This window comes from Cheilinus undulatus, linkage group 5 (assembly GCF_018320785.1).
Source record: "Cheilinus undulatus linkage group 5, ASM1832078v1, whole genome shotgun sequence".
Taxonomy (NCBI): domain Eukaryota; kingdom Metazoa; phylum Chordata; class Actinopteri; order Labriformes; family Labridae; genus Cheilinus; species Cheilinus undulatus.
In genome coordinates this window covers 19,291,246-19,318,396 of record NC_054869.1, presented here as the reverse complement: position 1 = coordinate 19,318,396, position 27,151 = coordinate 19,291,246, and the positions used below count along the sequence as shown (strand labels likewise).

Sequence of the window (27,151 nt, the reverse complement as noted above, 5' to 3'; positions counted from 1 at the left end):
TACGGCACCAAGGTCAGAGCTACGTTTCACTGAATTAAAAGCCATTTTGAGCTATGGCACTCCTAATCAACTCGGACCTAAAGGTGCATAGCTCAGTTATAATGAGGCACCAATGAATTTAAATAAACAGCAAGATCTAGTGATTTATAAAGGCAATGTGCTATCCTTATAGCTCGTTAGCCATGACGGATACTCTTTATTCTCTGGGCCTCTTTACCCACAGGACCCTGAGCTTTTAACCAAGTAATGTCTGCCTCCATTGTCAGCGGATACGCATTCGGAGCAGGACACTTATCCCCGTCATTATGAAAAGTGGAGACACAATACAAGAGTAATGGTAATGTATGCCATCCAAATAGGTGATTTTTCTCCTCCCCTCCCTCCGTTTTTCTGCCGATGTAAAAACTACCCCAGAGTTTTAGACCCATGAATTCATCATCATATTTTCACAAAAGGTTTTTCATATATCCTGAAAGGAAGCATAATCCTTGATAACGGAAATGTTTTGCATTTAAAGGGGTACTTTTGGTAGGGGAATTGATGGTGATGTTTGGGGAGGGGGTGCCTTAGAGAAAGGAAAGTTCTAGTTTTAAGAGTGATCGCTTCTATAAATTATAATATTTTTATGAGTAAAAAGACTCAGTGGCTTATTTCAACTGCTTTTCGTTGAAATAATAGAAACTTCTGCTTTTAGTGTGCCAGCATTAGTATGCTGATGAGGAACTTTCTAGAATAGTAATGTTTGATCCTCAGTCCCCATCCCCCACATTTTAGGAATTCATTCTTAAGCAGTCCCCTGTCTGTTAGCAAGTGCAACTTTTTCTCCCTTTTTTTTTTCCAATCTTAGTGTGGCCTGTTGCAATGACAGGTATTACTCCTGGTTTAGGATTTCTTAATCTAATAACCCTAGGAGGACAGTTAGTACTTGTTCCAGACGGGGCGGTGAGGCGTGCACATGTAGCCGCCTCTGGCCGCCCCCCTGCCGCTCCTGTTGGGGCATGCCAGGGCATTAGCCACTTCATCAGGCTCTTTGTTGCCCGCCTCTCTTTTGTGTTGCCCTTGAAGGACGTTGGGAGTGCAACGCCATGGCTACAGCTTCGTCTTTACATCTTGATACAGCTTATTCAGGAGACTTTTTGAGAAACCGGTGGCTTGGGACGGGGTTTATTTCTTTTCTAAGGCTTTGGATTCAGGATATATTTTCCTCCCATTGAGTCCAGCTGATGCAACTCACTCAGAGTTGTCTGTTTTACCTATTCATTTAGTTGAAGTAAGCATTTCATTTACAAAAAAGTAACATTTATACAAAAAACATAGTTCAATCACTCTGAGAGTGATCGATTCACTCTTGCATGAGCAGGTTCTTTATATAGATATGCTTTTTTCTTTATATATAGCAGTTCTGGACGCCCATCTGAATTAAAGTTCATGTCAAATATTTTCATTTTCCAAATCAAAATAGTGTTGACTCACCTCCAAAATACACTTGTTTGAACATAGTACACAGTGACACCCATAGCTTTCACCATTCAGAGACTCACTCACTCAGCCTCTCACTGTGCTCCACATTTCAGAGTAATTTTCGCTCCTGACACCACAGCTCTGCCTACCTGCCAATTTCTGTCTGGGTTCCTGAATGGGTGATTTGTAAAGCCATGTTCACCTCAACACTCAGAAGATTTACTCGGGTGGTGAGCTTGCCAGGTGTTTGAGCCGTCAGTTTGCTCTGTGTTCACAAACTTGCTGAAGGGGAAGTAATAGGCATTCTCAGTCGGTAGGCTGAGCCAACTGAGTTTCTATTTTAGTTCTAATAGTATCAATATGGTCATTACTGTTAAACTGTCACTTAATTTAGTATTATTTTATGAAACCTTCCTACATTGGTGGTAAGCTGGCAGGGTTTTTTTTCTGCATAGAAATTTTGAGGCAGCTGCCTCCGGCATTTTTCACACCGCCCCTGGCCCTCGTCAAAGTCTGACGCGTGTTTTCATTCAGAACACTGTTTTTCAAGGATGGCACTTGGTGAATTTGTCATTTTTTTCTTTTTTTTTTTTAAGGTTTATTTTGGGCATTTTTGTGCCTTTATTTGATAGAGGACGACAGTGGATAGAGTCGGAAACAGAGATGAGAGCGGGGGAGAGATGTACGGCAAAGGGCCTCAGGCCGGATTCGAACCCCGGCCATCTGCGTACATGGGGCATGCCTCAACCACTTTGCGAGTGAATTTGTCATTTTTAACTGCAGTTACGGCACTTTTGATGTGGTGGAGGTAGAGATGGGTACTGAATTCAGTACTTTTAAAGGTACCAACCAAATTCCGCCGGTACTACAGAGTATTGATTCATGTAAAATCAAACAGTACCAAATTTCAGTACCTAAGCGCATCCTTGTGACTGTGAGAGAGTAGAAGAGTAGGCAATTTTCCATGCCATAAGCAAAAGCAGCATTGCACGAACAAGAGCGTAATGACAAAGCAAGCACGGCTGATAGGAAGAGATCAAAGGTACGGCTCCATCCTTCAAAATACGATGCAGGTTACACTGCATTATTTGTGACTTGTTGTAGGAGACTTGCTACAGCAATGCTGTTAATCTGAGGAAGCAAAGTAATGAATAATGATTCAGATCAGTGCTCACTGCTTCTGCTTCTTTCTCGCCCCCCTCCCTCTCTCACACCAAAAAACTTTAAACAGTGTGATTTGCCTGTTTATCATGTGGACATCAACCATGGAGATATACATCGTTCTATCTACCACACTCAGTTAAGCTCGCTAAGCTTGCTAAGCTTGCCCGTGCCCTGCATGTCTCCAACTCGGTACAGCTGATGCTGTATGACGCTCTCTGTCAGGATCGATGGATCAAGTGTGATTTTTAAGTAGTGACGGAGCCACAGGCTCATCCTTACTGCTTAGTTTCTCTACAGTATGAAACAATTTGCCAGGTTACAAATTTTTCGTGGCAAGGTAGAATGCAACAGGCTCATGTGTAAGGTTTGGGTGTGTGATATTTTTTTACATTAAGGCTCTGTTATGCTTCTGCGTGGCCGGCCGCATGATTGATTGATGAGTGTGAAGAGGGCTTTGCTCTTACCTGAGAAAGTTGACATGTTAGTGTTGTTGAAAAGAACTGCACAAGGAAAAAAGATGCACAGTACATGTAGTTCATGGTAGAAGAAGTAGTTTGCTTACTGCCATTAGTAGGTTGTAATATTTTAATTTCTAAAATATTATACCTTTATTTATTTATTAAGACTCTATCCTCTATTGGTTATTTGTTTTAAGCTTATTCGCCATCCATGGGCCTCCAACACGCGTTTTTCCAAGAGGGGAAAGGAGAGGTAAAGGAGGCAGTAGGGCTGTGTTTTCCTTTGATATATTCGAAGTTAAAAAAACAAGAAAAATACTGGGTAGGCTCTTCATGTTGGAGTAATTTGTAAAAACACATAATGTTACATTACAAACAGTGTTTGATGTTGTTTTGATATGTTTTATATTTGATATTGTTTTGGTTTAAATATCTAAAATTCAGAAGTTTTGAGATTTTTTTATCAACTTAACATTTATTGTTGCATATACACACACACAAAAGTACTGAAAATGGGTACCGTTGCGTACCGGTACAGATTTGCAGGTACGGGGCATTGGTACCATACCAGTTCAAATGTGAACGGTACCCATCCCTAGGTGGAGGTGCTATATCAGAATCAGTCCAGTGCATCAGACAAGGTGCCAAAGAGGAAGAGAGTGACCAAAGAAAGAAGAGTGAAAAGTTTACCCTGGAAGGACACATCTCTACCAATGTCCAGCTACTACTTAAATGCCCCTGACAGTGATTTTGTCCAAAAATGTAAAATACAAATCAAGAATCAGGCCAAGTATTGCGATACAGAGGTGCTGATACAGATATATTTTTTATAGTATACATACATATTATATTTTTAACTACTAAGTTATTTTAAGTTAATAATTATAGAATATAACAGAACAGAATTAAGCTTTTAACAAAAAAATATGGACCAGCATCACCTAGCATTTTAACTATCTTTTTGCAAACTAAAGATGAGTGTTTTCCTCATTTGCTGTAATGAATTAAAATGCTTGCAGGGTTTTTTGAAAGAAAGGGAACAAAATAAATCAGTATAAAGTAAATGTACTCCAACCTTTTATATTTCATAATATATCAGTGTGTATATCATTACTTAATGTCTAGGTGTTTGTGGAGGGAGACTATGGGAGACGAGCTGGTTCTCATGCCTAGCTTTAACCACTGGTGGACTGTGGTGTGGGGAGGGTATGACTTGACAGTCTACAGTATTTTCATCATCTTGATTTGTTCCAGAGTCTGTTGAGAGGCATCCACTCCTTTCATGTTAGCTGTTAGCTGTAAAGTCATCGCTTTGATGTCTAGCTGTTAGTTTGCAGATTTGTCATGTTGTCTGGCACGACATATGTTACAAATGACGACAAAGGAAGTTTGTAATGTCTGTAATGTTTTGGAAGCCAAAATAATTAGAATCAGAATCAGAATCAGAATCTCTTTATTGTCCCGTGAAGGGAAATTAGTTTTGCAGCAGGGGCACACAAAAGACAAGGTACACAATGACAACATCAGAATTAAAAAATAAATAAATAAATAAATAATAGGTAAGTCCACAAATCTGCGTTGCATGCAGCAGAACCTTCTCTGCTGGATAGGCAAAAGGGACCAGCTCGCTCAGACCGGAAGGCTTGAGTTGTCTACAGAGGGAATAAAAGTCAAACGGCTAAATATCTGCTGCCAACTAGCGGTCGGAGGTTGAAATTACATCACAAAACTACTGCACCAACAAAGGAAATGATTAAATATTATTACAGCATTTTAAAATATCAATACAGTATCAGTTTTTGAAATATTGCAATATTTTAGTGTATAGACATTTTCTAACACTCCTACATGAGCTAGCTGCCATTATTTTAAACAACTTTTTAACATAAAAACCAATATGTTAGCTTATATGTTGTATAGAGTTAAATTTTCAATCGTGCCTATTTATGTTTTAGAAATCATGTTTTTAAAATTTGAATTGTAAAGTTATTAGAGCTCCTAATGTGTTTTTTGTGCTGTTAAGCCATGTGCATGGCACACATGCATTTGTGAGCATAGGGTAAAAATGGATTCCCTTCAGTCTGATTTTTTCCCTGGAACAACCTTCTTCTGTATCCTGTAATCCTATGGTTTAAATTTACCACATGCTCAGAAACTTGCATGAAAGAATTTAATTTCTGTAGTTTTTAAATGTTTTTTTTCCTCATTCCTCTATTAGATTTTTAGACATCATTTCTTCAACTTATGTTTTTCATTTGGCTAAACATCTTCCAGCTTCTCCTTTTCCTGGTTTCACCCCCTCCTTCTCCCCCCAGGTTTATAAACAAGCTGTAGTTGTTTTTTTTTTTTTTTTTTTTGAGGCTGGAGGTCGTTGATTTGTCTGCCTCTCCCTGTAGGTCATTAAGGTCACAATGGCCCCGGAAGCATCAAGCTTCGAAAATGAGAAGCCCTGCTCTGCTCTCCCGCTGGCGACCAGGAGCACCCCTTGCCCGTGCCCGCCCTGATGATTAATGCCACCCCCGTCCAGCCACAAACCTTTCTGCCTCAGATAATGCCAGGCAGCAAGCGCGGCTGACACTTTTAATGTATAATTAAGTAGAAAAAGTCAGCACTGGCTATGCAAATTTTTTAAAATGATAAATGACGCTGTACAGCAGCAGGGATTGATTTGGTGTAAATGAAACTAATTAAGGAAATGTCAAACATAATTAATAAAACAGGTTTAAGCTGCAAAACATTGTCAATTGAATGAATGAGGAGGCATTGGCTCCCATTGTTCAGGCTTTATTTAGGTCTTGTGTTTAGCTTGTTCCCTGCTCCAGAATGCTCTCTCCCCTCCTCGCTCCCTCCACCACCAATTCCCTGAGAGGGGGAAAATAAATTTGCTTGTCTCTCCGCTGACTGTAGAAATTAATTGCTGAAATCTTGTCCCATCCAAGTGTTACATTCACACGCAGGACATTAACATAACTAATTTGAAAGAGCTCAAATGACTGCATAATGGAGCTCCGTCACCATGCATGACAGTCGCTGGTCATACCAAATTAGCTTGGTTTTATAATTGAAAATTTTCCCCCCCTTTCTAATTTTTACATCATTTCACTCTTTTTTCATCATCTACTTTTTCTGACCTTCCTTACTCCTCTTCCCTCTATGATAGCTTTACTTTAACTTCCTTTTCTTGATAAGAACAAAGGTTTGATAATTTACAAAAGAGTGCTTGACCTATAATTAGAGAAGTGAGGGGAGAGGAGGGGGAGTGCCAAGTGGTGGCGGTAGAGTCAGATCCTTAGTCCTGGTAATGATGCTGGAGACCTTGCGGCCCCCGGGGAGGCGGAAGAATAATGGGATGGGCTATTTTTATGGGGGAGCAAAGCAATGGGCCACCAGCCGCTGGGATGCTGGTGCCTGGGCAGGGTGCAGAGCAGCAGGGGCCAGCAGGGGGCTGGTGAGGGGCAAAGGAGGGTGAACACTCAACCTGCCACACTGCCAGATCTCAGCCCTGCCCATCAGTTCTGTACGTCAGCCTGATGCACCGCTGTCGGCCTCTGTGGCCCCCGCACCAGCCGCTGCCCTTGCCGCAGAGAGGGAGAACTTGGTGGGTAGGTGGAGGGGGGTAGAAACATCTGCCACTCTGAGAGTAACAGAGGACTCAAAGCTTACAGTGAGTGGGGGTATCACAGTGAAATGATGGACCTGGATACTAAGATAAATTCAAAAACAGTATCAGGCCCTACTAAAAGTTTGTTTTATGTTAAAAGATAGATAAGAATTAAGTTTCTAGATGCCACTTGAGTTGTTTTAAATCTCACCCTTTGGCACACATGTAAGCAAAAATAAAACAAGCTGTTTATTATTTTGTACAGTTTGACCCAAGCCCAGTGAAAGTGTAGCTCTTGTTAATAATGTGCCCTTGTGAAGAGTATTTGCAGACCTATAGCTGCCAATAGTTTTGCTTTTTGGTTCTCCACACTCTTAACACTGCTATTTATCATACTCCCACAATGCAATTCTCATGAGTTAAAGGAGCAAAAGAAAACAACAAGACAACAAACAGTGCAACAACAAAAGAAAAAAATAGAAAACTCGAAAACAAAACTCAGAAACAGTCACAGTCTTTATCCCCATTGCATCTTCGTTCTCATCTTTATTTCATTACTCCTGTGAGGGTTTTTATACTTGTAAAAGTAAACTTAAATCCTGGACTTCTGTATGCATGACGGTAACAGCTCTGGAGCAAACATAGCCCACATAGTCCGTCACAGAGCTGCCAGGATTTGTGCCGCAAAGCTTTGTGCTCGGCTGTTGTATTTAAAGATTTTGGTACGTAAAAGCAAATTAATTTACTTTTATATCATTTCTACCTCTTAAGAGAATGTAACCAGTGAGTGTATAGCAGATAGATTGATAATTAGCTGCAATTCATAATGAGAGTGATTGGTCTACTGAGATAAGTGTTGAGAGCTGAGTCAAAGGATATAAATTATTGTGAATTATTACCATGTGCATGTCACCAGGAGCACTTTAAAACTTATAACATACCCTTGTATGAGAAGAGGTGTGCTTTTTCAGGTTCTCAGGCTCTGGCTAAAGTTAGTCTCTTGTATTTATTGCTTGGCCTTGCTCTGTAGTAAACAAAATCAAAGCTGACTTCATTGTATTACACAAATACTAACTCATGCATCACTGTAACTCAAGAAGCTTTTATCATCTGGTACTGAAGAGAATAACAAAGGTAGAGTGCTACATCTATAAACACAAATACTTGTAGCAGGAAAGCAGACAGATTTTTAGCAGCAGTCCCCGTCTTTATTATGAAAACTGCAACAAATACATGAGGATATAAAAATAGTTGATGGCATTTAAATACAACAAAACAAATATAGCCTAAAACATGTATAAACATGACCTAAGATTGAATGATTTTAGGATGCATATGTTGAGCAACACAACTGGCTTATGTTATATGAGGAAACTCATGTGTGATGCTCGAGGAGAGGTTTGAATATGAATTTTGTTGATATGATGAAGAGATGCAATTAGTTAACAGTTATAAAACATTCTTAATCTCTTACTCAAGTGCTAAGAGATTGAATTTTAGTTTCTGTTAGAATGTTGCTTATTACTATCATGAAAACAATATTTGAGATTAAAGGACATATGTTTCAGTAATTGCTCCGTAGGAGCCCAGTCTGTCTTCTTCTCCTTTTAACATACAGCTTTTGTTTTATTTAAGTGAGGAGCAGAGGGAGCCATGAGGTACTAGAAAAAAAGGATTCATGTCAGAATCACAAATTTTGATTTCCAGGAATTTGTGTCCCAAAAACGAGATTTTTAAACTTACATTTTTTTTTTAAACCCTGAGTGCAATTTCAACAGCAGACAGTTTGAGCACAGCAAACCTGCTGCTGGTGTTTTTTTTTCCTTCGTGCACCCTCTCCGCCTTCCATGATGCTTAGATGCATCAGGAGGTGTGTGGCTCCTAAGCTGCACCATTAGCATTAGCAATGCTAGCTCTCAGTACTGGTAATTAGGAATGCATGGATTTTTGGATTTGAACATTTGCAGATATAATTTTAGCCTATACTGATAATACTGATACCACAGCCATATGTTGGGTGTAAATATCAGCAGAAATTTTCATAGCTGCTGATACAGATAACTAACTTTTTAAACTAATATCTAACCCTAATAACATCATGCATTCCTGTTAGTAATTATTGTACTGCTGTGATTGGCATATCCATATTTTGCCCACACTGTCTATGTACCTGTGAGCTACTTAGCCTGTCCTGTTTTCACTTAAGAAAAGTTTCAAGACTCACGGATGATTCTACAATTCTTAGTTAAGAGGAAGCCTGACTCGATGTGTATGTTGAGTGTGCTAAACTAAACTAATGAAGCCTACTTCAGAAACAATTCACATCAACACGGTACAAAGTAACTTGCAGAATTTGTTAGCAGTAATTATGTAATATAGATCATGACTGTACACCTTGAGCATCCACATGTCAGTAGTTTCTCCTATAAATCTTTGAAATTATGCAGCATGTGTCATAAAAATCCTTGACCTGTTTTGCACATTTTCCCCAAAGTTTCAAAGTGCTGTCTTACCTTTCATGTTATTTCCTTTCTCACATTTTTCTACAACTCCTCCATCCAAGCCAACCCTTAAAATGCCAAGGGTCACGAGTCAAACATATGCAGCACGGATTACAATTTATTACCCCACATTTGCCTGATAATTTTTCTCTTTTGACAAGCTTAGGTAAATCATACAGCCTACTCTATAATGTATGAGGACTTGGCTGGCTTGATGAGTAAAAGTCCGTTGCTATTGGCTGTTACCCCTGTGGTGTTTGAGTTCCCATAAGACCAATAAGGCTCGTCTGTGTTCTTGCATGACTGGAGTCTCTGCAGGAACAGGTAGAGGTCCAGGTATTTATAGAAAGCATATGCAAATGGATCAGTGCCATGTTGGATTGTTAGAGCAGAGAGGTGACACTTAAATACATGTACGTAGAAGGAGAAATATATAGGCTTCTCCCTTTCTTTCAGACACGTCTAATCAGTTAGGATGGCCTCCTCTACTCATTTCATTTGAATATATTCACCCTGGACTCAGACTTAGCAAGTGTCTCTCCCCTCCCATGTATATTATTCCTTCCCGCTGAAGGCTCATTATTTTACAGCAGGGTGTGTGAGAGGTGGCCCCAGTCTCTGAACTCTCTGTCGAGGCTGTATTAATCAAACTTCACACAGCGGGGAAGGGTCCACCCACTGATACAGCACAGCTCACTCTACACTTGAGGACAAAAGGGAAAAAAAACAACTGTAGCTGTTATTGTGAAACATCCATAGCTTTCAAGGTTTTACTTAAAATTAGTTTCACAGTAATGACTTTACGCCATCTTGAAGATCGTATCCAGACAGTCCATGCTTACAAACATACTTAGCACAAAAAGTAAAGACATTTGTGTTTGTTAGATTATTTCTGTTGTAACGGTGCTTCTTGGCAATAAATCTTATACTGTTAAAAGGCCTGTTTATTTCCCATGGTGCTTCATTTGTAAGGAATATGTATTTCTGGGATGAGCAACAGAGCTGAGTATGTGGGTTGAGGCCATGACAAATTTGCCAAAGCTAAAAAGCTTTTTTTTTTTTTTTTGTCTGTTGCTATTGACTCTTGTTTTGACACCCCAAGAAGAGACCGTTTCCTCACCCTGTCAGCACTTAGGAACCGTAGGCTGTCTTCTACAGATTTGCAATCAAGGTTTGCAGGACAATTTGGCAGACAGCTCTCTGCCAGACAGTCTGGAACAGACTGCACATGGTCAATCTCTGGTTTCGTAGGACTGCCAGGAGGACTGCCATGACTGCCCTTCACCGTCAGGCCCCTTTATGCTGGTGTTGGTTCCACGTGCACTGGAACTTGAACATGTGCAGGAATGTAATGTTTGGTGATGAGTCCAAATTCTGCCTACAGCAGTTGGACCAAAGGGTCAAAGTGTGGAGAAGATGCAGAGAATGTTATGCTGATCGCTGTGCCGGTAGAGTAATATCTTTTTGTGGAGGCAATTTGATGGTGTGGGGTGGCATCTCCCTAGCAGGGAGACATAAGGCTTGTCATCATTGGAGGCAATCTCATCAGAGACTACCTCCAGAATTTGCAGTGGAGAGGATGGAATGGCCTGCCAACAACCACGTAGTCTGACTTGCGACGAATGCTGGTTGAAGAGTGGGATGCCACCCCACAGCAGTGTGTGACCAGGAAAGTGAGCAGCATGAGTATAAGGTGCCAGGCTGTTGTGTCTGTGTATGGTTCTTCCACACATTACTGAGGCTTCTGTTTGTTAAATGAATAAATTGTTAAATTGCCAATATCTCTTGTTTCTTCAAACTCAAATCATCCAATCCACCAAACAAGAGTCAGTGGCAGAATAAGCTGTTTGGCTTTGACACAGAAGATTTGGCAGTTTTTTATGGGCACAACCCACATACTCAGTGCTGCTGCTCATCCCACAAATGCATGTTCCTTACAAAAGAGGCACCATTTAAAAGAGAAATAAACAGGCTTTGCAACTGTATATGATTTATTGCCAAGAAGTATTGTTACAACAAAGAAATAATCTAACAAATACAAATGTTTTTACTTTTAGTACTAAGTTTATATTTTTGCCATTTTTTCTCAGTGTGCCTTGTGCTAACATTGTCCCTCCTTCCTTTTCTCCACAGAGGCAAACAATATCTTTGCATGGGGAAATGGCACCAGTGGACAGTAAGTGGAATTTTGAACTAACATGAGTTCAACAGTCATAAAAGTATCCTGTTAATATCAGGCTTTATATTCCTACAGACTTTGAAGACGCCTGCATTGACAGTGAAAGGGTCCATAAAGGTTCAGCTACCCTCTGAAAGATTTGTTGTGCCCAAAAGCCACTCAGATGCCATGTTGTCCTCTCACAATACTGTACAGCTGCATATAAATGGCAAAAAGACACTGGTGCACAAACAGGCAGACATAGTTATACACAACCATAATTTTTTTCTTCCTGATGAGCTTCCTTGTTAAAACTTCTCCAGCCAGGAGCCAGTCTGGGCTGTAATGACATCTAAGGGCCTGGGGGCTGTAGTTATTCAGTGGCCCTCAAGTACTCAAACAGCAGCACAGCAGACCTCGGAGAAATACATAAAAGAAACAAAGGCATCACTTCTCACTCTCACATCATCTCCCATTGTCCCTTATTCTCCTCCTCTTGCTCTCCATTTCTCCGTCTGTCTCATTCTCTCTCTCTTCTCATGATGCTGTGACCCCTCTAAGCAGGTCGGGGCTCTCTAGTGGGGAGCTTATAGTTGGAGGAGCCTATAGTTGGAGCTCCACAACACCCACTTGCAGAGCAAAGGGTGAGCGTCTCCGTTACACAACTGGCACTCTGATATCTGAAAACTCCTCAGCTCTCCTGTGTCTCTCACTGGAGGCGAGAGAGAGGAAGAGTACGAGGGAGCTGTGTAAATTTAAACTGGCAAACTTTCTGATGGAAATAGCAGTGACCCCAGAGTGGTCTTGTCTTGAGTTGAAGCATTGTTGTAATCAATACAGGCTCTCGTGGGGATGGCGGGCGAGGACCTTTCGTTCCCCGTTTGTGGAAATAATGGAGAAGACTGTTTGTTATTTTTCCCAGACATGCCGCAAACTAGCAGATATGGCCAGGGCACTGCAGGTTATGACGCTGGCTCAGGGAAACAAATACAAAGAGGAGCATTTTATCAAGAAGCAAACAGCCAAGCTCTGTTTGAAGCTGCTGGGAGCCCATGGGTCACAGGGGTGCTGGGGCTGCGTTTGACCAGCTCATCTTGAAAAGGGGTCTTGGATGTTCTTTGTTCACTCTCACAGGGGACATGGAGACAGAGGCACTACTTTCAGCCAAGGCCTATGTAAAGTCATTTGTAGAGCTACAAATTGAGTTAGGTTCAGTTATTATTTCTTCCCTAGGAACGTAAAAATGACCTTCCTGAAATATGCCTGTTAGACACACTCTATACATGTGTCCTCTCTGTATGGAGAACACATTTCAGACACTGCTGTACTGCTGCTGGGGTGTATGGTAATGAATGAACTCCACAGAGAACTTGTATTGTTATTAAATAACAATGACTTTGTGCTTTTTTTCGGTATGAAGTATCAAATATTTACGTGATATTTTTTCCCTCAATTTTGTAAGTTTTAGATTAGTTGAAGACATTATTCTGCCGAAGGAGACAAAAATAAGTTGTACATAGTTTCCTACTTTTCTCTTTTGCACGTAAACGTTTTCTTATTCCTTTAAACTATGATCCTCCTTCTTTTACATGACTGTCAAGAAACCCAGCTTGACATTTTCTTGTGCTTTTTCTAGACTGGGTGATGGAGAGAAGTCAATAAAAGACCATCCAGTCGAGGTCAGGCTGCCACAGGACCTGAACACTACAGGAAGTGGCTCAGATATGGATGCCGCCAATGTTGTTGGTGTTGCTTGTGGCAGCAGACACTCCTTCATATGGAGTGAAAGAGGGCAGGCCTACAGTTTTGGAAACAACTTTTATGCCCAGCTTGGCTATGACTTCCAGAGGGCTGACTTCAAGGAGCACCAGGTATGAAGATAATGTGTTTACATCAGTGATCTAATCCAAACTAAACATTAGGGGTGTGAGAAAATATTGATACACTGATATATCGCGATATTTCATGGAGCAATATTGTATCAATATTCTAAAATGCAGTATCAATATTTTTTTTAAGTAATAATTTACTTTGTTGGTTTGGTAGTTTGTGGTGTAATTTCATCCCCTGACCACTAGTTGGAGGCATGTACCACCAGCTGTAATCAACCAGCAAGCAGTTGACTCTTCCCTCTTCTCCTCTGCGTAAACAACGAGATCACGCAAGACTTCTAGTCTGAGCGAGCGGTTGCTTATGCCTACCCAGCAGTGCAGCTTCTGCTGCATTCATAGCGGATATGTAGACTTGTTTTGGCTTCCAAAACATTAAAGACGGTACAGACTTATACAGGAGTCAAGTCATTTGTAAGATATGCCATGCCAGACCGAAATACAGGTACATCTCAAAAAAAGTAGAATATCATGAAAAAGTTCAAGATTTTTTGTCACTCATTTCAGAAAGTGAAACCCATATGTTATACAGACTCATTACACATAGAGTGAAATATTTCAAGCCTTTATTTCTTGAAATGTTGATTATGGCTTACAGATAATGAAAACCCAAAATTCATTGTCTCAGAAAATTAGAACATTGTGAAAAAGTTCAATATTGGAAAGTCATGGTGTCATACCCTAATCAGCTAATTAACTCAAAACTCCTGCAAAGGTTTCCTGAGCCTTTAAATGGTCTCTCAGTCTGGGTCAGTAGGCTACACGATCATGGGGAAGACTGCAGACTTGACAGATGTCCAGAAGACAGTCATTGAAACCCCCCACACGGAGGTTAAGTCACCAAAGGTCATTGCTAAAGAAGCTGGTTGAACACAGAGTCATAGAAAGTTGAGTGGAAGGAAAAAGTGTGGTAGGGAAAGGTGCACCAGCATAAGGTATAACTGCAGCCTTGAGAGGATTGTCAAGCAAAATCCATTCAAGAATTTGGGGGAGCTTTACAAGGAGTGGACTGAGACTGGAGTCAGCACATCAAGAGCCACTACGCACAGATGAATCCTAGACAGGGGCTAGACAGCTAGACCCTTACCTGGGCTGTGGACAAAAAGAACTGGACTGTTGCTCTGTGGTCCAAAGTCCTCTTTTCAGATGAAAGTAAATTTTGCATGTAATTTGGAAATCAAAGTCTCAGAGTCTGGAGGAAGAGTGGAGAGGCACAGAATCCACATTGCTTGAAGTCCAGTGTGAAGTTTCCACAGTCAGTGAAGATTTGGGCTGCTATGGCATCTGCTGGAGTTGGTCCACTGTGTTTCCTCAAGTCCACAGTCAACGCAGCCATCAACCAGGACATTTTAGAGCACTTCATGCTTCCTTCTGCTGACAAGCTTTATGGAGATGCTGATTTCATTTTCCAGCAGGACTTGGCACCTGCCTACACTGCCAAAGGTGCCAACAGCTGGTTCAGTGACCATGGTGATACTGTGCTTGATTGACCAGCAAACTGGCCTGACCTGAACCCCATAGAGACTCTATGGGTTATTGTCAGGAGGAAGATGAGAGACACCAGACCCAGCAATGCAGATGACCTGAAGGCTGCTATCAAATCAACCTGGGCTTCCATTACACCAGTGCCACAGTGAGCAGTGCCACAGGCTGATCGCCTCCATGCCATGCCACATTGATGCAGAAATTCATGCAAAAGGAGGCCCAACCAAGTATTGAGTGCATAGAAATCAACATACTTTTCAGAAGCCTGACATTTCTGTTTGAAATATCCTTTTCTTATTCATCTTATGTAATATTCGACTTTTCTGAAACACAGAATTTTGAGTTTTTCTCATCTGTAAGCCACAATCATTAAAATTTCAAGAAATAAAGGCTTGAAATATTTCACTCTATGTGTAATGAGTCTATATAATATATGGGTTTCACTTTCTGAAATGAGTGACAAAAAATCTTAGACTTTTTCATGATATTCTAATTTTTTTAAATGTACCTGTACTTGGACAACATGATGAACCTGAGCACGAGACATCATACCAATATCTTAGAGGCTAACAGCTAACATGAAAGAAGAATGCTGAAGCTACCGCTGATTTTTACTCATGCCACTATAAGTACCCAGTCAATACTTAGTTTTTTCTTTTTGTAAGGACCTGTGCCATTGTAGTTTTGTTAAGAATGATGGCTTCTGTAATACAGTTTTAATAAAAAACACTGGCCCTCCTCACAGCACAGTCCATCAGTCCTTAAAGCTGGATGTGAGAATCAGTCTTCCTCCACAAGCACCTTGTCATTCTGTTGAGACATATAAGCTGATGTACCATGAAATATAAAAGATTTTAGGACGTTTATACATCATTCATTGATTGGTTAAAAGAGATTGTGGGCTTATTATTCTGCTCTTGTTTTTACAATTAGTTTTAATCACAAGTGAGATTCTGATGGACCTCCAGCAGATCCAATGTTACTACACGCTTGTTTATGCTCTGGCCCATTGAGCTATCAGTGCGTCCATAAAGTTCTGCTGTGTCCCTAGCTAACAAGTTAATTAGTGTGTTTAATTAGTGTTGTGTGCAAGTGTTAGGTAAATGCAATTTTTTATAGAAGTGGTTGGAGGGGAGGGTGTTGGAGCTGAGGCTGGGCCTGATTCTTGTTAACATTTTACAGGATTTTGCAAATAAAAAGCTTTGCAGTGTTGCTTTTGCCTACCATAGAGTCTGCTAATGTTAGCACTGCTAGCATCTAAATGAAAGCTTAATTTGCATCGTACAATAATAAACACTAGCTGCATTTTTTTGGCTATGTTGTCACATTTTTATCTTACAATCTGTATGTGCATAACTGTGTCATCAATTTACCGGTCTTGAACTATATTGAGAGGGTCTTGAAGAGGGTCTTAAAAATAATTAAATTTGATGTCAGATTTTCTGTATATATCCCGTTGAGGTGTTCCTTAAGGATGCGTTGTGCATATTTTTCATCAGTATGAATTTCCTTACTATGACGTTGACTCTTTGTTCTTGCCAGAGGAAGACCACCTTGCCACAGATTTTGAAATGTTAATGCATCTCAGTCAAACTGTGAAATATTTGACATTTACAAAAAGTGTAATTTTACTAACCTGACACGCCAGATGGATTTGTTTCACACATCCATCTGGGAAAACTTCCATAGGAAACATTATGGAAAAGGCAGAGGCTTTCAAAAAAACTCAGAGTGTGAGTGGATGAACGTTCTGTCTGTCACATCTCTACGGGCCAATCAGAGCAACAAAACACTTGATGTAGCTGCTATCAAGCTGCGCGTGCACAGCTACCGAGGAATAACACGAAACATGGCGACTATAGACATGTAAGTACTTGACTTTGGTCGTTTTTGAAAAGAAAACAACTCAGTGCTGTTCTTTGTGCTTCTTTTAACAAAGAAATGTCGTCAAGTTCTGATAAAACTGACACTTTAGCAGCATCCACACTAATCTCTTCCGCCATAATTGCACTGGCCTCTTGCTGCTACTTGCTTATGTCATGACTCTGATTGGTCCAGTCACTTTCTAAGCGGGCCCAAACGGTTCAGATAGGAGCTTTGCATGATGGACTTGCCAGTGAAAAACAAGGAAAAAGGTGTATACATCTGCTTTGCAAGGTTATAATTTTACTATATATAGTTAAGACTGATGTAAACATTTTTAAAGTGTTAAATTAACACTGTCACTTTGCAGTGTATTTTACTTTATCATAGAGGTATGACTTTACCTGTTTGGAGATATACTCTCTTGTTCTTGTCACTGAGGATAGTTCATATTTTACTGTACAATTCCTCAGTAGCTGCTCAGTACTTAGTGCTAATAGTAAACTTTAAATAAGATGTTTTAATTTTACTTAAGTAATTTATATACCATTACTTTTACTTTTAATTCAATAAACTTTAACCAGAGTAATTGTACTTTTACTTGAGTATATAGATGTGTACTTTTTCCACCTCTGATTGGCAGATATTAGCTTTAAAAGCTAATTATCAGTGTTTACAAATTCATATTGGCTGTAAATATTGGACTGTATTTTTCAGATACATTTTTGCCTATATTAGCTGTAGATACTGACATTGTGTAGGAATAAGTTTGGGGAGTTATAGGCAGGACCAGCAGACCTGAAGATTGTTTTCTTTGTTCTTGCCTGTGTTCTTCTGTAAAGCGACTTTGGATCCAATAAAAGGTGCTTTTTAAATGTAAGCTGTTATAATTATTTATTATTATCCTCATTCCTTAGATTTTAGAATGTTTTTTAAAGACTGAAGTTTTATGTCTGAACTAAATTAACATGTTGATATCTGTATTGGCTAAAATGAATTTGTAAATATCAGTATATTTGATGTTGGCAAAAAAAATCAATATCATGCCTCCCTGATGATAAACACAGCAACCTCCTAAATCCTTGAAACATTTTGAGTTAAGATAAGCACTTTTCGTAGACAGTAGTAAATTCAGTACACAAAAAACAAAGTGTTGACTCATCGCATTAGAACCAATATAATTTTCTAATGTCCCCTTAAAACATCTGTATTATCTCCACATAGGACATCATTAGTTTCAATTCATTTATGTGAAAGAGAAGGAGAGAGAGGGGCTGATGGAGGCAGGCCTGTGTTGGATACCTCAAGGGCCTGTATAGCTCATTGCTGGTTGTCTCTCTATCTCTGTCCTTACATGGCTTACCATACAGTAGTGTGCTGCTGAACCATACAAATCCTAAATTAAGTGCTGTGGAATTGAAATTGGCTCTCTTGTGAAGTGTTCCACTTGCATTGGAGCTTAATTTTGCCTACTCATATCATTTGATTCAGTCCCTCAGTCCCTCTTTTGCTCGCTGCAGCCCATCGCTCCCTCTTCCTTCTCATGCAAAATAAGCCCATTTACTGCAATGTGACAGGGTCTAGGAGAGTGATTGCCACTCAACACTTGATATATGGATATGTGCTTCTGTGCGCATGTGCACTGGATAGATTTTATTTCCCAGTGATTTTTCCAGTCTGTTGCTGTTACATTAGTATATTGTTACACTTAAAGTCTTTCATTGTTTTATATCCATTTATCTATAATGGATTAAAAAGGAGTAAGAGGCTAGGTGACAATTTTTCAGTCCTTTCTCAATTGTTTCTATTCTCTTAAGCTGAAGTCAAGGCAGTGTGGAGAGATGTAAAATTTTAGTCTTTTTGAATTGGTGCTTGCTTGCTCATACGGTCAATTATATCGGACTTGTCTCTTTTCATTTATAGTTGTAATGCAGATAGCAGTTTACTCAACTGATAGTTTTTGTGTTTAGTTGCTGTTTATATATAAACTCAAGGAGCAATTTTCTTGTTGTCTGGCCTTGCTCTACCATTAAAGTAAGAAACCCCCCCCACCCATTATGCATATTTTGAAAGTACCCAACCAGCTGGCGACAGTCTGGGGGCCTAAAGGCCAAAGTTCTCACCATTTCCATGATAAGGCCACAGAGATCTGCATGAGTGCACCCAGGCCTCACCTTTTCTGCTAAAGCAAAGGATACTAAAAGGGGGGAATTCGGCAGCAGTGGAAGAGAATAGACCTGGATGTATGTGTCCCAGATTCACCCTTTCCTCCTCATTCAAGCCAAACCGATGACCTCTGTCTGCTCTGAGTGGAGGCCCCAAAGTTTCCCCACCAACCTACATCTTCTTTCACTCCTTTGACTTTGTTGAATGTGTTTTTTTGCAGTCAGTCTAGAAAAGCTGCTCCAGCTATCCCCCAGAGTCCGTACTATATGATACCAGCTTTTGTTGTAAAGAATCTGTATGTTGGAACTGCCCCTAAGGCTCCATGTCTCTTTACTGTCTGAAATGGAGTGGTAGCAGACGGCTGAGATCTGAGAAACACTATATTCTGCTCTTTATTGGCCCAGTGATAAGGTGTTGGGATTCTGCTCACACCTGTGGGGCCATTGTTCAGGCTCACTATGGCATTTCACCTGCAACAGACAAGGTTAGACAGAGCTCCTGTTTAATGGTTTGATTGACATTATTTTAATGGTACACCGTGGGGAGCTTTATGTCTGTGAACGGAAATGAAAGTTAATCTTGTGTTTTTTTCCCCCTCTCTTGTCTCAGCCCCTTTCTCTCTGCCCTCTTTAGGACAATGACTGTGTCATTTTTTTCAGGGTTTTGAGGGGTGTGTTTGTTTGCAGTTAGGATTGTTCCTCTTTACTTCCCCATGTGCTGCCTTTTATACACATTTTGATAGGAATTTGTCATCATTGGGTATGTTATTGTTGTAGCTTTGGTGGTATCAGGTGAGGATCATATAGCATAGGGCTGCTTATTTTTGTTGGTATGCTTTTTTTTCTCCCTGCTTACATAGCATAGCTAAATCTCTAAGCGGGTTAACACCTCATAGCTAAAAATGTGCCTCCCATTGTCTGTGTTTCTACAACACAAGGCAAAAAGCGACTGTGGGAGCATGAAAATAAACTCTGTTTCTACGTGTGACACGTGTGCAGCTTGAGCTTGGCACGGCATCCGTGTTCAGCCTGGCTGAGCACAACTTGTTTGAATGTCATATTTATCCCTATGTTTTGTCAGAAAATTAACTTCCTGTGAGTTTGCGGCAGAGCCGAGCATATGGCCACAGCTCTCTGGAGATGACAGCCTAGCGGAGCGGGAGCTCGCCGGTGCCGCTGCCCTGCTCTGGCGGCAGATGCTCCGGGCTTCTCCGCGATTAAGTGGAGATCATCACTGTTTTCTTTGAGCACCGCTGTGCCTTGTACTCTGAAGTGTTCCGTTAATCACTGCCTGCCTCCCTGCCTTTTCCACACAAGCTGCCAAAGCACTCATTAAGTTTGAATCTCCCTCTCACCAGTCGCTCGCTCACCAGCTCGACACATTGCGTGAATGAATCCTAGCATTCGCCCTTTTTTTCTAGGAACACGATGGCATGTTGCACCTGTTTGCTAGAGGGATTATAAAAGCCGTAATACTTTTGTGCTAGCTTGTTTGAATGGTTGTTTGTGATTCCAACTCTGGTTCTCTTCTGCTGTTCATTCATTTTTAAGCCATTGTGTACTTCCTGTTAAATAAGTGCCTTTCTTTGTGCTACTGGATGTTTTGTCTATTCTCTATGAGCTGATCTAGTCTGTGTTTGCGTTTCTCCCTGTACGCTGAGATGCTGCCTGGTTTCCAGTGCAGGCCTCTGAGGGGAGCAAAGTCTTTCTTCACTTGTTTTTTTTCTCCATCTTTCTGCATGTTATTAGGAGACACTTCCCCTCACATTCACAGTTGTTCAACTTCAGCATTACATTTACCCAGTGTTTATGTAGGTCTGTTAGTGTTAGCCGAGTTAAAATCAGAATGCAGGTATAATTCATAACACAATGGTAAGATCAAAATTAAGTCTTTGTTAGCCCCCCAACCTACCCCGCCAAAACCCTGGTATCACACAGCCCGTTGTGCTGCGTCTATCTCCTACACAAGCAACCATCTATTGTCATTGTTAAACATTGTGACACGCTTTAACCCTGATTGATCTTGATCTCCGACACAAATAATAATGTGATTACAGGCTTTTCTCTGCTTCTCCCTTCACAGCGGTGGAAAATAACATTAGATATTTCTTTTCATGTTAATCGCCTTGGTTGGAAGTATACCTCGGTGCACCAATAGGCCTCGGTAATGCCTCCTTTCTTCTAAAAAAACACATCCAAAATAACCTATTTGCAGCACACCCACACACACATTGCTTAGCTCTGTAACACCGTTATTCTGCTCCCATCAAAGCCTGGCTTGCTTGTCCTGGTGCAGCGATCATTCCCCCACAATAGCCGGATGGCATTACTGTGCTTTTGAAAGCATTTGCATGGCAAAGCAATAACATGCACCTTGTAAATAAAGGAATTGATCCCGTTCATTGCAGGTTGGATTTCCAGGATAAAGCTGTGGGAAAAAGATCCCTACGCAGTCTCACATCGATACACAGACCCGGTTTCCTCATCCCGAAGTTTACTTTGCAAAAACTGTCTGCTTCCTAATCTTGTCTGTCAGGCTGTCAGGCAGACACACAAAAAACAAATGTGGTTCTCTGCTGCGCTGGTTACTTGGCAGACATGCTGATTAGTGCCAGTTTGCCTCTTTTTCAATATGTAGATATCCAGATAGAAAGCTGGCCCTATTAGTGAGTCCAAGAACCAAAATAGAAATTGCTGTTCTCAATCAACTATGAAGAAATTGGTTTGCATTGTTGGAAAAGTTGATGAGCGACTTTTTGAAGATGCTCTGGAAATTACTTCTCATTCAGGCTGAGTTGACAAACAGCTGGTTTGATATCCATTTTACTGTCTGAGGTCAGCTGTTATTCTTAAAGAAAGGTCAAACAGTACATACATACATATATTTGTATAATCCAGAAGTCAAACTGTTACAATACTAAACGGATTTCTCTCATCTACTCAGAATCAAATCATTTCACAACTGTACAAATTGCTGCTATGCTCATGATGAGGTACAGCTAATTTTTCTATGAGGAAATTCCTTGTCAGGAGCAGCCAAGGGAGAAAGTGTCAGTTTGATACCACACGCACACTAACGCCTGTGCAGGAGCATAAGTGTTCGCTGCGCTTCGGTGACAGTGCGTTTGATTTCAACACTGACCACCGGTGATGCCAACCCTGTAGTCCTCATATGAGCTCCCTCTTGAGATGCAAACATAGACAGCCCTCCCCCACATCTCACTTCAGTCTGGAGCTGCTGAAAGAGAGGGAGACTGAGCAAGAAGGGGAAAAGTAAGTGAGAGGCTGGCAGACAATAAAGTCATTGTATAGTATATACTTCTATCGCTTGTCTATTGTTACACCGCAGTTACAAGCAATGCGGTATGTGGGAACTCAGTGTGGGTGTACAGCGACCTAAACTACTATACCGATCCCCCCCAGGGGCACCTCAAAGGATGCTCGGGCTCTGCTGAAAAATGAGAGGCAAGGCAAGTGAGAGACGGGGAAGAGAGGGAACAGAGGGATATCGTCTCAGCTGTGTAGGAAGGCTAACCTGCGCCTCTGGAGATCCAGCGTCTTTTCAAAAGTACCCATCTTTCTGACTACTCACCCCCTCCTCTGACTTGTGTAGGGCCACATTGTTGAAAGAGTTCACTGTGATGACTTCTCCTGCTCTCTGAAACTCACTATAGGCATCCTTCATGCTATATTGTTTTTACTATTAGATGTTATGCAAAGTTTGCACTTGAAAAATGCCTTATTTTCTCTGTGTGAATGAGAGAATATGGTGTTTGTGACCTTGTTTCAGTTTGAATCATTTGCCCCACTGTTTCCTAATATGCCCCTTGTGTATGTAATGCAGAATGCGCATTTATTACACATCAATAATTCTGTACATTTCCTTCTGGAAAACTAATTCTCATAATAGGATTTTGTCAATGTGATTTGAATAATGATCTCAAAACATCCCATTTTAGGCTACTTAACTAAATAGAATATTACTGATTGCAACACTTATCCATGGTTGGGGTTTTGGTAACCTTCTTTTCTGTTTCTTGCCAACAGCCAATTTTCTCTCAATTAAAGCATGATATTAACACTCAGAAGGGCATAAACAGAAATAACCGTACACTTCTGAATATCATGCCTTGATTATGAGCTTAAGTGTGGGTGTACAGATTGATACAGTTTCTATACTCCTGTTAGTGTGCTGGTGTTTTCATGAGCATCTATGTGAAAAAGGAGGCCTGCATGTGTCTGTGTGTTTCTGTGCAGATGCTGGGCAAGCTGGAAGTTATCAGCCCTGTCCTGTGAAAACCTCTGGAAAGAGAGGGAAGGGGGAGAGAGACAAAAAGTCACAGGTATAGTGGAAGAAAAAGTGTATCATTACATTGAGAGCCAGTCAGTGTTGATGCCAGTTGGCCAAAGTTAGCAGGAAGCTGTCCTAGTAAATGGCAGCAGCTGCTCGCAGTTCGAGAGAGCATGTCCCAGTCAGAGGAGAAAAGCGATGGCATCTACATTAATACTACCTTAATGGCCCATCTGGCGCTCTGTAGGGTCCCTGGCTGCACCACCAACTCACAGGCGTTTGACAGGCAGTCTCCAGCGCACCAGACGCGCATGGCATGCCAAATGGCGGGGAGACGCCTCCGTGGCGCACAGATCTGTCAAACTCTCTCTGACGCTGTAGTCACACAGGCAAGGGAAGTTAAGGCAAGTTTTCACACGTGATTGGTTCTTGACATGGAAGGGGAGAGGGAGGGTGCAGGAGGAGAATGACTGGCTTGTCTATCTTGTTCCTCTGCACCCTTCTTTAATGCACATATGTGCACACTCAGAGGGCACAAACACACAATAACATACACAACCAGACAAATACACACATACTCTTCATACTGGATGCTAACTTGCCATGACCAGATTAAACCTCAATGAGAAAGCCAGGTTAAGATTAGCCAGTGGTGGATTCACTCTGCTCTGATGGCAAGTGAAGATAAGCAATATTATTTTTGCTGCAAGTCACAGCCTCTCTCTGTAAACAAATACTGGAACAAATTGCTTCATTGGAAGAAATTGTGGAAGGTCTTATCAATTCACCACAGGGGTTTCTGGCTATAATTGGCATAATTGGTTGACGGAGCAGGTTGCAGACCATGATGTGGAGCAGTGATGCACTTTATGATCATAGCTTTAGGTGTATAGATCGCCCTTCAAGATATTTGAGCAGACTCTGCTAGAAGTGAATTACTCAATATGCAAAAATTGGACACTGTAGAGTCTACTGGTATTTTTTTTTTTTGGAAAATATAAACTTATCTGTTAAAAAGCAGTAGGATATACTTTGCATTCTTACTACATTGTGACTGAGTTAAATAAATTTAATAACATCCAGTCTCAGGAGTTAAGTAGAAGTATCAGCCAGTTTAACCAGAGGATGATCTCACTCAAATTCCTTCTCTGCCCTATGCACTTGGCCTTTTCTTCAGCCCCTGTTGAGCTGCACAATACTGACACAGTGGAGCTTTCTCTCAGAGCGGGTCACATTCTGCAGCACCCACCAGCGCTGATCACAGACGCAGAAGTCTCTACCTCACTTCTACTGGGGGAACTTAAGCTTTTTTTTCCTGATGAGTAAACTACACACAAAAGTACAGCAAGAGTACTTTAAAATATTTGCCACCATTCGTTCTCTCACACTTTTTCTTAAGGACATTTTGAGAGATAGCAGCAGTTCAAAAATGGAACGGAAGGTTCTTTAGAAAATGCATTTCAAATGGCTTATCCAGCAGGTAGCCCCAGAGGACACCTCAGGGATAAACCTTGGCAAGAAAGGAAGATAGAGGGAAAAAAGTGAAATTGGAAAGAAGACACAGCCGTGACTAAAACAGTAGAAATATATAGAAAAAAGGTATCCTCTTAACCTGCTGACGCCTCTTCAGAGGAATCACAGCGCTGCATATCAGTATTCACTTTCTGAACAATTTGCTGTGTTCTGTGTTTATAGAAAAAGACCAGATCTGCTGATGTCTCTTGCCCCAGACAGCCTCACATTTGGACAGCTGGTGCCTGGGATTTTTAAATTACTCACAGCATTGTTAGACACTGTCCTACTTTAGTTTAGTTGTTTGCTGTTTAGTGCTGCTGTTTTTGCATTTCAAGTGAACTAGTGGAATGAACATTTGCATGATAAAAAGTGTTTTGTTTTGTTTTTTTTACTAAACTAAACTGAACAGGAAACAAAATGTTGTCAAGGAGGTCAGCTGGACAACATCTACTAAGTTTTGTGTTTAAGAAAATGAAAGAAGGAGAGAGAGAGATGAAGAAGAAGAGGAAAAAAGAGGAATCAGCAGAATAGGTTTGGGGGGATTGAGAGGAGAGATGAGCTGAAGGAACTCTTCAACTTTCACTCTCATTCCCAGATGCGTTGTAGGCAAGACGTAGCCTTTGAAGAGCTGGTGGCAAAATAGGCAAAATATGACTACACACACCCTCTCCACTTTCCCTCTTTCTGATATACTTCCTCTTTTCCTCTCTCTTTCTTTTCACTCCTCCCTCTCTCAAACTCTCTCCACATCTCCCTCTCTTTATCTTTCTCCCTGGGCATCTCCGTTCCTTAGTGGCAAGCCCAGCTGGGGGGTTTCTGTGGTACTGTGAGTGAACCTTCACCGTCTCCTTCGGCAGGCAGCTGTCCCCGCGCAACACACAAACACACACACATACTGCACTTACTCATTCCTCCCCTGCTAACTTAGATTCACTAATAATAATTACATATCTTACCATGCCCTAATTACAAGATGCACATTAACTTATGTGAGCAGGACAGAATAAAATAAAATACATATTTACAGCTTGAAAAGAGCCTGTTGTTTGTTAAAGCTAAAATTGTCAATCAGAAATTAAAGCTGAATGTGTGGTTCCCTTTTTTTGCAGCAGAAGCAGAAATAGACAGACTCTATGAGCACAACTTGCATTCTACTCTTGAGCCACTAGAGGGAGCTTACATTATACTGTGGTCCCTATTAGAGAGATCTGATTTTAAGTGGTGCTTCTCCTGCAAAGAGGCATATTTTCTGTTCTGTATCTAAATAACTTTAGCTATAATGGAGATTTATTTATTTATTTATATAGTCACTGGTTTTTTAAATGTGTACATTATGACCCCTGACCCAGAAAAGGTACAAAGATTTATATTTGGCATTAGGAGTGTGCTCTCTGTCATTGCCTCTCATATGTTTGGATTTTACCACACTTATCTGCTAGTGTGAGTCCTTGTTCGTTTGTGAAGGTGATAATTTTACATTTGCTCAGAGAGTGTAAAAACGACATTAACAGAGCGCACGTCCCAACATGTTTTCAATCAGCTCCCCAAACCTAATGGGTCTGGGCAGAAGTCTGCTCATCTTAACTTGATCAAAAACGGGAGGAAATCTGCAAATAATTTTTCATATCCTGTGGAGATTCATCAGTCACTGGCATCAAAATGATGCTGAGCTGAAAATTAGAAGGCATATTCTGTCAACATTATTTTCCTAACAAAGATTGAAAGCTGGATTCAGTCGAGATCACTGGTTTCATCTAAAACATATTCTATTCAGTTTTTTATGAGCTAAAGACAATAAAGTACAGTGATTATGTACTTGGATAACCTTTAAAAATGGTCATTCATTATTTGAGGGCTTTCTATCACCTGAGTACTCTGAGACATTTATTTTTCAAGAAGTTTTCTCCTTGATTTATGCACAGCTTATATGAACACATGTACATTTATCTGTACCTCATGTGCACCTCTGCCCTCTTGCATATCATCAGACTGCAGAAGACTAATGTATATTGCCATTTAATCATATTTTTCCTGTCACTGGCCCTCCCTAATAGGCCTGGGTTGACATGACAGCATCCTTACTAGACTTCCAGAGTTGTCCTGCCACCACATTACACCATCTTCCCTCTTACGTTACTAAAACAGGCCAGGCCGATGGGATTTGCCGTACTCCCTGCTTCTCTTCTCCTCCTCTCCCCCTGGCCTTTTCCTGTGACAGGGCTGCCGATGATACAGATCCACTGTGACATTTTACATTGTGCTCCCTAATTGCAGCAGCTGATAGTGGGATAGCTCACCATACAGCTGCATATTTCCTCTTTTTTTTCTATCCTTTTACTTTTTTTCTTTGAAGCTGACTAGCATAGCTTGTGTGCTGGATCAGACTAATGGCATTGTTTACATGTTTTATGATGATATTTCATTAGACACTTCTTTCTGTTACAACTATATCTGCAGCTGGACTACATTATATTAATTTAACGTAAACTTTGAACACAATCTGCTTTTTTCAGATGTGCAAAATCCTCATTTGCAAAATTTACATAGGTAAAAAATATTTCTGCTATTAAGTGTTGCTTTCCTTTCATTCCTTTGCTCTG

The 27,151-nt window shown here is 40.7% G+C and overlaps 1 protein-coding gene across 3 annotated transcripts in view; it reads left to right on the top strand.

Annotated features, from left to right (window-relative positions):
• Positions 1 to 27,151, top strand: part of LOC121509839 (probable E3 ubiquitin-protein ligase HERC1) — a 426,335-nt gene that overhangs the window by 58,859 nt on the left and 340,325 nt on the right. For all 3 annotated transcript variants that reach the window (XM_041787528.1, XM_041787529.1, XM_041787530.1), the window contains 2 exons: positions 11,319 to 11,361; positions 12,980 to 13,214. In XM_041787528.1, the coding sequence (XP_041643462.1) occupies positions 11,319 to 11,361; positions 12,980 to 13,214 (278 nt within the window). The remainder of the gene's footprint in view (positions 1 to 11,318; positions 11,362 to 12,979; positions 13,215 to 27,151) is intronic.